General features: G+C 42.3%; 1 protein-coding gene across 10 annotated transcripts in view; it reads right to left on the reverse strand.

Annotated features, from left to right (window-relative positions):
- The window catches only part of NEK10 (NIMA related kinase 10), a 240,002-nt gene that overhangs the window by 10,566 nt on the left and 217,292 nt on the right, over positions 1–12,144 (reverse strand). For all 10 annotated transcript variants that reach the window (XM_082687003.1, XM_082687002.1, XM_082687000.1 and 7 more), the window contains 3 exons: positions 2,649–2,757; positions 456–508; positions 316–371 (listed from right to left, as the gene is read on the reverse strand). In XM_082687003.1, coding sequence (XP_082543129.1) covers positions 316–371; positions 456–508; positions 2,649–2,757 — 218 coding nt within the window. The remainder of the gene's footprint in view (positions 1–315; positions 372–455; positions 509–2,648; positions 2,758–12,144) is intronic.

Below are 12,144 nucleotides of genomic sequence, written 5' to 3' on the forward strand. Positions count from 1 at the left end.
TAATTTAAAAAACAAAAACAAAACCAAAAAAACCTAGAAATGCTTTTCCATTTCATTATGTTTCTTATTTTTTTCTGGGAGTAAATTACCACTAAGCTATCACCCTTTCTTTTCAACAGAAAAATAGCAGCTGCATCCATACAAAAGATGGGCAACATATATTCTACCCATGGTTGTATCAGTCTAAGCCAAGATTTACAAAAGTATTTAAAATAAAAGTTGGAAAAAGAAATCTCTGGAATCCAGGATAATTACATCTAACATCCAATGATCTCAACTGAACTTTCACATTTAAAAGAAAACTCTAGATCTCACCTGTTAGATGTAAAGTTGTAATAACCACTTTCCTCTAGGACTTCTTCAATCACAGTCTGACGTTGAAAAAAAAAATGCAGGTTAGTATTGAGTTAAAAGCAACAAAATAAAATTGTTCAAAGGCACTACAAAAACCTCACCTGCATCTGTTCATATGTTATTCCCTCCTCCAAGTCAGAGCTGGTACATAGACCTGAAATAGATAGGTTATGGGAAGTCTGACCTTCGGTTCACATTTTCTTAGTTGGACTTTGTTGACAATTACAACTCAACTGTAGTGAAAACAGGGTCAACTTAGTCCTGATGAAGAGGAGCACATTCCAAATTACCTTGCTTGGAATATTCAAACGCTTTGTTTCTCTTCCTTTATTTTTTAATGTTTTGTTGTTGTTGTTTCTCTTCCTTTAATAATGGCTCCTTTCGGGTAGCCATCACAAAATAATACACAAAGATTTCGGGGCATTTCTCGGGGTAGAATTGGGCAATTAAGTTAGAGAGGCATGTGTGAGCCCACCCATTTATGTGAACATAAAGGACACATGAGGGATATTCCCAACACAAATGACCCAAAGGGCAAGTTTTCTGATTTAAAAAACTCTCCTTAAGCTACAAGCAAAATCAGTTAATGTGTGCTAGAAAGAAAATGAATTCTTAGAGGGAGGCAGAAGTAGACAGGGAAAGACATGAAGACCTGGTCCTTTCCATGTCTGCCTAGAGGGAAATACAGCACACTTAGTGCTAGGAGGCAGTACTTTCTTTGCCAGTGTTTTTGTTTTTGTTTTTTTCTTTTTTAAGCAGACTCCCTGCTGAGTGGGGAGCCCACAGGGGTGGGGGTGGGGTTTAATCCCAGGACCCTGAGATCCTGACCAGAGCCGAAGGCAGACGCCTAACAGGTGACCCTGCTGGGTGTTCTAAGGATAATAGACTAGCACCTCACCCAACTGAGTGCCCCCCAAAGCAATGTTGGCTAGCTTCTACTGTGATCAATTAACACTGGTGTATGCAGGGAGGCCCAGGAACCCCCTCCACTTAGGAGAGACAAGAGGGAATGGATTGGAGTGGAGGGGAGGCAAGAGGCTGATGAGTCCTGGCAACTCCTCTTCAAAGCTGTGAGCCAAGGTGTTCCCCAACGTGCCTGCAGGCTCTGCTGGGTGAGCCTGGAGCCAGCCTGCTAGGACGGGACTTGCCTGCTCCACCCCAGGTTGGCTCCTCCAGCTTCCCTGGACATCTGCCGACGGTCTCTCAGGCCACTCCGAGATTTCCACCAGAGCTCCTGTTATCATCAGTATCACTCCTGTAAGAAGTCTGGCCTACAAACTGACTGACCTGCCCTAGGGGTGTTTTTCAAAGCAAAAGACTTTAGCCAAGAGTTCATCTTGCTCTTGCAGGTTTCTCAGGGACTATTTTAAACAAAATTCGGCCTACAGGTTGGCTTTATCCCAGGAGTCCAAGACGTAGGGAAAGTTTGAGATTAATACATGAAATGACTTGCCTAAATTGAGGAGTGAGGTGATGGAGAGTCTCCCTTTAAACCGTCATTTCTGTCTATGCGACTGAGTGATGTAACAATAGTTTGTAGGTATTTGAAAATTATTAAGGAACCTTGAAGCCTCAGAGTAGTTTGAAGACCTCTTCTGAGAGTTCAGTTATGATGAGAAGAGCTACTTTATGCTGAGCCCCTGCTAATGGTCAAGTACCTTTTATATGTTCACACTGATTCTCATTATAACCCCATAGTGCAAGTACCACATTTACCTCCATTTTATAGGCAAGAAAACTGGGGTTCAAGAGGTCAAATAATTTGCCCAAGGTCACTACTAAATACTGGAGCTGAGATTCAAGTTTAGGCATCCAGGTTTTGAGAATCTGCACCTTTAATCCCCATGCTACATAGTCTCCCTATGTGAGATTAATGCAAAAAAGAAAATCAAATTAAATATGTGTGATGTAGCTCCTCCACGTAAGTTTCGAATGTTCTTCCTTTTGAATATTCAAAGTCTTCATTTCTGTTTTTTATCTCCCTGGATGCTTTTGGGCATTTGATTCCCCATCATCAGATAATAAGAAATAAAAGGAAATACAATCCACTCAAACCGATTCTGCTGTTGTTTATGGCATTAATAAATGATCAAAGAAGCTGCCACAACAGGGCATGATAAACCTCGCAGGGAACTTCTGTACTCGTACTGTATATCTCTTCCAACTATTGCCATAGATAATCAAAATAAGCTCTATTTTTCTTTTAAATTGAAGATAATCTTTTAAGGATAGCTGTTGATCCAAACAATATATTTACTTATGAACGTCAGATTTCCTGTGGTGAAGACCATTACCTGTCGGGTCATCTGGGGACAAGCTGTTTCCACCCGATGGGCGATGTAATAAATGGTAATCTGCTGTGAAAAAGTTGGGCTCAATGGGTTCTGGAGATCCCTGGGATAACTGGAACAGAAAAGGCAAAGCCACATGTTATTCTACCGTCAGAAGTGAATGACAGGAGACCTCTTTCCCTATGTCTTGGCATGGAGAATTTACTGCTGGTGGTTTTCGATCTCTTGTAAACAGAGAAAGGCACATTTTCCTTTCAAAAGAACTTCTAAATCAGAGGCAGGCAAATTACAGTGAAAGCAAGGTAGACAATTCCCTGGTCACATGAAAAAAAATAAAAACAACTCTGCACTTTATGGGTTTATGAGAGCAAGATAAAAATGGATAGAAAAATAATGGCATAGGCTTGGGACATCAAAATGTTCTTTGTATCAGGTGTATGAGAAATAAACTCAATTATTCAGCAGAATGATATGCTTATTAGCCCACATCATCACTGTTTTTTGTGTATCTCCTCTAAACAAAGCCTTCTTGATTGACTGAGGCAAACAAGTTTCTTAACACATTTTTCTAAATTACCATTGCTTAATTTTAATCTCCAAACATTAATCCCCAACACTCTAAAGTAGAGACAGTAATTCACTAAATGACAGACTTTATTAAAGTTCCAATTGTTTGATGGTCTCCCACAAAGCTGAATTTTTAAAGTGGAATTTTAGGCTATAAACATTTTACAAACTTCTTTTACCTTTAATTCCAACCAGCACTTGAGCTGGTCAAGTTTTCATGCCTATGTTAATATAACATAATTTTAAAATGCCAATTCTTACTAATAAACCAGAAATAAATGGCACAATTTAGACTATGCAACAGCAGTTACCTTTGATTCCCATATTCTGCTAATGAATTAAAATACGTCATGGTTCAATCACTTGAGAAAACTGGCAGTATTCATTAAGATACAATGTTTACTGTATGACTCTGTAATTCCACTCTTAGGTATACACACAAGACACATGAGGACCTCTGACCCAAAACTGAAGAAAACCCAAATGTCCACAGATGGAAAAATAGATAGATTGTGGTGTGTTTATACACTGGGATTCTGCAAAGCACAAAAAACAGCAACATGAATGAATGTTGAGCAAAAGAAGCCAAAAACACCAAAGAAGAGGTAATGTATAACTTCACGTAGAGGAATTTTCACAAGCAGACAAAACTAAAGAGTGGCGATGAAGATGAAGATAATAATTATGTGATGGCAGAAGATGGGATCTGACCAGGAAAAGGGAGGCAGGAGCCTTCTTCAGTACAGGAAGTGTTCTACCTAGTGAAGTGAGTGGCGATCCCCCAGATGAGTATGTACATGGAAGTCCACAGAGCCGTACAGGTTCCTCACTGGATGCATTCTGCATTTTATACCTTAATAAGAACATTTCCTATGAGTAACTGATCATTATTCCATCTGTGTACTTTGGACACTACAAATACAAAGTATTTCTGTGTTTGCCAGTATCCATGCTGCCAGAGAAGACTACACTCCAAGAAAAAAACTATGGTTCCATCCTTTGTTATTCTTGAAAAATTATTTTCCTTGCTTCATTGACAACTGATAAAATGAATAGCCCATCTGTAAAATGACAAGATCGTAAGATTGCAATGCATTTGCGGTGCAGGAGGATCTGATGGTCACATGCCTTAGTAACATTCTCATCATTGTTATTAGGATGCCACAGAGGTAGGCCTAAGCACTCTATTTCTCATAACCACGCTAGTAGGTTGCTCCAACTAAGTTTCTTGATATGTCTTGCAATGCTGAGAATGATTTCCTGGTATTGCCTTCCAAATGACTTCAGATGGCATTGTTTTTCATGTGGTTGAACATAGCAGTAATTTGGCTGCCTGAAATGCTCATTCTAATTATAGAAAGCTTAGTTAAGTCAACTTAATTATTAAATAAACACCTTGGAATCCCAGCTTGTTCACAGACAGGAAGGTGTTTAAAGCTGCACAGTGAAATGTGTGAATTGTGAGCTGGGCGGTCAAGATAGCCATTTTATGAAAATAAAGACCAGTCCTTTTCATTGATTCAAACCTTGAAAAGAAGAGCGTTTGAGGATGCCGGTGCCTCCTCCATTAACAGTCTCCCTCAGCTTAAGAACTGCAAATCCTCAGAGGGATGGGCCCCATGGATGAAGCCAAGGACTAAAATTCATTGGTCTTGTGTTTAAGTCCCAGGTACATTTATTTTTCTTCCAGAAACTTCCCAGAACTTCTTGCAGTTCTATTTTCTGACATACAGATTCTTTCAGCACATCTTTTTTTGCCCCTTAACTCTGTGTCATGCTCTGAGCATGTCTTGCAAAACAGAGTTGGAAACCACTGGATCTCATATACCAGTGATCTATCCAGCTTGTTAGCACCGTGCCAGGCACCAAGGAGGACACAGCAAGGACGTGGCTTTCCATGTGGCTGGAAAAATGGGCTCATGTACACGAACAAGAAGGAGAATAAACTATGAAGTGTAGAATGAGGTGGGGAGTTCTGAGCTTCCAAAAAGACCAACATGATTTTCAGAGCTCTGTAGCAGAAGCACTGGAATCGAGCCTTGAAGGATGGATTTGGTGGATGCAGGGAAGGGAGGCAGACATTTCAGGTGAGTGGAACTTGGGGGGAAAGGCGGGGCCCTGCCTAGAAGTAGCAAGGTGATGAAAGGGTGATGACACGAGTCCATGTTATAGAGGTGAGGGGATCTAGGTTGAAGAGAGAAAGGCAAATGCTGTTCATTGATTCAGTGGGGATTTTTATGAACTCTTATGTGTCACAGATCCAAACAATGAAAACAGCCAATGGTGGCCAAAAATTCTACTCTCAGGGGGCACCTGGGTGGCTCAGTTGGTTAAGCGACCGCCTTTGGCTCGGGTCATAATCCTGGAGTCCCGGGATTGAGTCCCTCATCAGGCTCCCTGCTTGGCAGGGAGTCTCCTTCTCCCTCTGACCTATTCCCTCTCATGCTCTCTTTTTCTCGCATTCTCTCTCTCTCTCTGAAATAAATTAGAATCTTTTTTAAAAAATTGTACTCTCAGAGCTTCCTTCCTAGTTAGGGAGGACTATTGCTGTGAAGTGTTCCTCTGAATCTACGTGAAATTACAACCGTGCGGAATGCACTCAAGGACGGGCCGGTGGTTCTCAGATGTAATGGGCAGGTTCAACTTAGACAGGAATGGCTTTCCTGAAAAAATGACACGCTGAGAACTGAAAGAATGGGAAAGAATGGGAGAAGGATGCAGCGGGAAGATCTGGAAAGGCGGGAACATGAGCATTTGCAAAGACTCAGGAGGAGGCTGCATGGTGGACAGATGGGATCTGAGGCTGGTATGAGACGGTGAAGAAGGGGAGAGGGATGAGAGGAGGACCGAGGGGTGGGCAGGCCTCGGACCAAATGGGACTGGGAATACTGTGGGGGTGATTTGGCAGTTTCTACTTAGAGCCTCTGAACAGCTTTCTGTGTGTCTGTGGGGGTGGGTGCTTATATGACCTGGTCAGATTTCTGTTTTGAAACAGTCATTCTGGGCGCCTGGGTGGCTCAGTGGGTTAAACCTCTGCCTTCAGCTCGGGTCATGGTCTCAGGGTCCTGGGATCGAGTCCCATGTCGGGCTCTCTGCTCAGCAGGGAGCCTGCTTCCCTTCCTCTCTCTCTGCCTGCTTCTCTGCCTACTTGTGATCTCTGTCAAATAAATAAATAAAATCTTAAAAAAAAAAAAAAGAAAAGAAAGAAGGAAACAGTCATTCTGGTGCGATGTGTACCAGCAGTCTGCATGGGCTGGGGACATCCAGGTGGAAGCTCCTGCACATAATGGGGGCCTAGTACGCTGGGTGCCAGTGTTTAGATGGTGAGGCAGGAAACTGGAGGCTTACAAGGTTTTTTGGTATGCTTAAAAAAAAGAAGAAGAAGAAGAAGAGCCGGTATGTTTAGAAACTCGGTCTGGCAAGATGGATTGGAGAACAGGGAAGTCAGCCAAGAAGCTGCCCAGAGAAGCATTAAGACATTGAACCAGGTGGTAGCCAAGAAGAAGATCGAATACCCTCCCCTAAAAACACCAGTAGCTCCTACAGCCACTTACTGAGTCCTTAAACATTCCAGACACATCGGATGTTCTGTTTGGTTCCTACAACTATCTCTAAGCTAAGCATTATCTCAGGTTTACAGATGGGGACATTGAAATGGAATTTGCTCAAGGGTCATAGCTGGTAAGTGGCAGAACCAGGGCTTTCACCCAGGGCTTTAACATCAAAAGGCGAGCAAAACTGCCTACGGAAGACGATGCAGGTGTTAATGACCTATGGGACAAAAGAAATAACATGGAGCAGCTGAACGTGACTGCAAGATTTAAAGACTGAGCAGAAGGAAAACATGCCTCCAGTGATAGCAATGCAGATGTAGGAAGGAAGAAGAAGGTGGACACACCAGATAGGCTAGAAAAGGCTCACCACATAGGGGGACTATGGATGCTACCACGGAACGGTTCAGAGCAGCCCCTATGGCGGGCAGAGGCCCCGAGGTGGTCCAGCAGTCCTGGGCCAGTGCCATGTCGGCCCTCTCTTGCCTCTCAAACATTCAGCTTAGAGGGGTACTCCCATCTTTGGCATATATGTTCTCTTTGGAAGAATGCTTAAGACCCTCTTTCTGAACTGACATGAAAGGGGTCTCCTGCTCTGAATAAACATCTACAGTTCAAAAGAGTCAATGACTGTATACACTTTTGAAACAGAGCCAAGCAAATATTAAAGAGAACAGACTGTATCACTGTTACTACTCCCTCTCCCCCAAAACTCACTCAACTGATTTTGAGCAAGTATTGAGCAATTTTAGCACTTCATTGTTCGATTGAGATTCTAGTACTTTTTAGGCCAAACCTAAAAGAGAAACACAAACTGTAATCTTCATTAAATTCCCCAAACTGTATCTTCTCTTCCATATCATAAAATAAGGTGATCTTTGCTGCAGAACAACTACACCAATTATGTGGCATCTAATCAGCTGATGTAGAAAAGAAATGAAACAGCACAAATGAAATTAGAGGCTAGAAGGGATAGAGTTTTTAACGTGTCACATCACACGGCACTCACCGGCACTGACCTTTTTTTCCTTTAGGTTTTGCTGTCCTCTACGACTTAGTTATAATATGTTAAGACATAATATATTGTCTTATTTTTCATCTTTTCTAACCTACAGCTCCTTTTTGTTCTTTTTTATGAGGTTTCTGTAGGCTACTTTGTTAACAGACATGTCCAGTATTTCTACTCCCTTTTCTCTGATACGGAAGTGCCCACGCACACGTACGCATGGTGCCTTCAAAGGGATGGTCCATCATCATATCCATAGGATGCACATCGCATCCCTGCCCTCAACCCTACTTCCCCCAGAAGCAGCCTTGCTGCCCTGCTGTTTACATTTCCACCAGAGATCGTGTTTAGCAAAGAATTCCATAACTTAGCAAAGGCTGGCAAACCACTGTCCTGTGCTATTTCCAACCATGAGCTCCTCCTCCTCCCAGGACCTCCATTCAGACACTGAAGGTGGTATCCAGGGAGAAAATGAACAATGGCCTCACCCTGATGGGCGGGAGAGCCCTGCACTAGGAGCTTCTCCACCGGTCCAAACAGGTTCGCGCTGGGCACTGCTGATTTATGATGCCTCCATGGGGCCCTGACAAGGGCTAGGCAAATATAAGCATAATTATTATGTGCATCAAGAGACATTAATTAAAGCATGAAGAGAGGAGCAATCTGCTAACTGGAAAAGAGCCAGAAACCTGGAGTTGGGAATTAGAGATTGCCAGCTCCTGAATCGGGTAAGCTTGACCTTGCTGATCTGAGTGGAAGTACAGATTAGGAACCAAAGAGAAATGCTCGTCTTTCCTTGCAATTTCTTTATATAAGAACAAGGGCCATTTTTCCTGTACGATTCCCTAGTCTGGATTTCCTGCTTATCTCCATGGTGTCATTTCACATGTTCTCTCGTCCCATGTATCTGCTACACGTGCGTAGCTTGAGGTAGAGCAGGGGCTGGTAAATTTCTTTGGTAAAGGGTGAGATAGGAAATACTGACAGATTTACAGGCCATGTAGTCTGTGTCATGGCCACTCAACTGTGCCAACGTGGTGGTGAGTGTGACCACAGACAATACGTGAGGGAGGGCGTGTGGTCGTGTTCCAGTGACTTTATTTCCAAAAACCACAGTTGGGAGGCTTCCTCGGATGCAGATCCAAGCCTTTAGCAAATATACTTCCTGGATGGTACTGCACATGCATCAGGAGCCGTACAACGTCTGGCTGCCTCTTTTTTGGGACATTAGCAAGCCACTGGGGTGATGTCTTGATCCATCATTCCATTAGAGGCTGCAGAACGGCAATGTTTATTTTATTCCTCTAGTTCTTATTAGCTGAAGGACTACTTTAATAAGAAATTTCCCCTTCATCCATTTAGTTACCCCTGGGATAGAATTCATAAGGATACAATAAATGCTTGATTCGTTCCTTTTGTAAATAATTTTCAAAGTAAAGAGTTGGTTACTTAGCATCCTCCAAAGGAAACTAATGAAGGATTTTTCTTTTTCTGTCATGAACTCTTAGATTTAAACTTTAGTTAATTCTTTCAATCCATTGCAGTCATTATTCTTATTGATGCGCTAATTATCCAATAGCTAGCCAGTGGGAGCCTCTTGAAGTTGGTGCCTGAGTCCTTTTGACACATCCTCAGTAATCCTTGATGGCATCCTCACTACACGACCTATTATGTCAAGACATTCCACCTAATTTAGTCCCTGCTCTAGCTCTATCGGCAGTCAGCCGTACCTCCGAGAAGGCACGAGTGCTAAGGGAGGTCACTGTTGCTTCCTTAGTTTCAAGACGACTTAGCAAAAATATTAGGATATACGTGCATTTTTAAGAAAGATTTATCATGAATCCATACTCATTCATACTGGGATCTCCAATTCTAATTTGAATTAATATATTCCATCTTGTTTCTCTTTCTCCTCTCTCCCATGCCGAAAATCCTAGTTTCCCAAAACACTATACAATTTTATTCCCCTCACAATTTTTAGCCAAGGTTGAGCAGATTGGACAGAGGATCAGCTTAGGTAAGTCATAAATGAAGAGCTTAGTTTCTTAGGAAATGGCTTTTCTATTCTTTCACTCTTTGGTATATCCTGCTGGGTCTCGGGCCATTCATCAGAAGGCACAATCACCCCCTAATGATTCCTCAAACTGGAGACATGGACTCCCTGGATCTCAGGACAAGTTTCAGAGGGGAAGGTGAAAATCAAGTGCATTTTATGAACTATCACTGCTTGCTTCTTCCAAGCCCTGGGGTGGGTGACTATTAGTCAAAAAGACTAACTGTCCACTCCACCAAGATTATGCTGGGGATAAAAATCCATTTCTAACAAAAATTGTCACGAACAAAAGATTAGACCAGAACAGGAGAAAAACAGAGGCCACAGACGCTTCTCATTTGTGTTTAAATGAGGGCAGGAGGGCTTCTTTTTATATCCATATAACTATGGTATATGTCAATGTATGTCATATAATATGTTATATACATCAAAAAAGAAGAGACCCAAAATAGACTATATTACACAGAATTTATTTGTCAACATAGAATATATTCTGTATTCAACGATCATACATTGAGCTCTATTATGTGCCAAGCACTGTGCAAGACTGCAGGTAATCAAAGATGAATATAACACTCCCACTGATTTGGGGGGCAACAAAAATGTAAGCTACATAAAAAGCTATTTGAAACATAACAGTGTGAGGGGCACCTGGGTAGCTCAGTCGTTGGGCATCTGCCTTCGGCTCAGGTCAATCTCAGGGTCCTGGAATCAAGCCCTGCATTGGGCTCCCTGCTCAGCGGGGAGCCTGCTTCTCCCTCTCCCACTCCCCCTGCTTGTGTTTCCTCTCTCACTCTGTCTCTCTCTGTCAGATAAATAAATAAAATCTTTAAAAAACTTTAAAAATTAAAAAAAAAAAACCCACAACAATACAGTGAAAAAGTACCTGAAGCACAGAGAAAGGGGAGATTAATTCTCAACAGGGAAAATCAAGGGAGAGTTTTATGGAGGAGCTGGCCTCTCAGTTCAGTGGTGGAAAGTAGGAAGCATGTTAATATTCCAGGCAGAAGATCAGTTTCCGCACAGAAAACGAGGCCTGCCTCCACGGTCAGGAGGGTAAACACCATGATGGTATGAACCACCACAGCTTGTAATTATCAGAGAAGGGGACCATAGCATTCCTCACAGGAGAATTTAAACTGCCTCTAAACGTCAGTGAAAAGAAGGCTAAGTCTATGCCCCCTTGGGTTCCCTCACCCAGGCTCCCTGAATGCCCTCTACCACCTCATTAATCCATTTTCATTCCCCAAACCAAGGACAGAAGGTAAGTGCTCTAAGAGAAGCTGCCACTGTACAGGGGTAGGCCACCAAGGCAGGCGGAGCCATTTTAACGAAAGAGAATATTTTTTCTATCAGGAGAGACAAGAAACACAGCAAGGGAGGGATGCAAACCAGTATACCTCAGTAACAAAAGAGCAAGCGATCTGTTTTAAGGATGTGCATGAGCGGAAAATCACAGCATTGGGGAAGAGCTGGAGGCACCTCTATGCATCAGACAGCCTGCTGTGGGCACTTTTCATCTCTTAAAGCTGGGATTTCTATTAAAATAAATTTGTGTACAAACTGGATTATTCTGTATATCATTTTAATAAGAATATTAAAACCTAGCAACACGTAATATTTTCATGGGAGATTTGAGCCTCTGTCTTCCTAAAATATGTTTATTGGTACTCACGGTACAATATGTGAATATCATAAAACAAATATCCGCAGTCTCATCCACTTGTTTCGAGCTCTTCGAGCTTTGTTTCTGGGCCTGATTTGCCAACACAACCCATGAAAGGAATTTTGCTCTTTCATCTCTGATGAGACAGGTTTCTGTCTTGTTTACCTGCCACTGCTATCTCTTTTCCCATCTCCTGTTTGTGTAGCTGCAGACACCGCAGAGGGAAGGCAACAGAGCAAATGCCCTGTTTGCATTTCTCACCAAAGAGTCCATCGTACTGGCTGAATAAGGAGTATATTTATGCTTAAGCCTGGATCCAGGACAGGACAAACTTTAAAGAAAAAAGTTCATTGGCCATGTGACTATTTCAAAGTTTAAGAAGACGATAAAACAGATGATAGACAAACAGATAGAGAGATAGATAAAGATAGATGAATTAAAATGGGAGGAGGCCCAAACTGCTTGGGCCTCAAGTCTTTCCGGGACAGGAGCTTGTGACCACCTCCAAGGGATGTATGGAAATGGCTGCCAGCCAGGACAAAGGGGTTTCTTGTCATCAAGTTGTGCTAATTAGAGATAAATAATTTCCCTTCTGTCTGGTTGATTTAACTTCTCTGTGATTTCGATTTTGTGTATGTGAACAGAAATATTTACTA

This window comes from Mustela nivalis, assembly GCF_964662115.1.
Source record: "Mustela nivalis genome assembly, chromosome: 1".
Classification (NCBI taxonomy): domain Eukaryota; kingdom Metazoa; phylum Chordata; class Mammalia; order Carnivora; family Mustelidae; genus Mustela; species Mustela nivalis.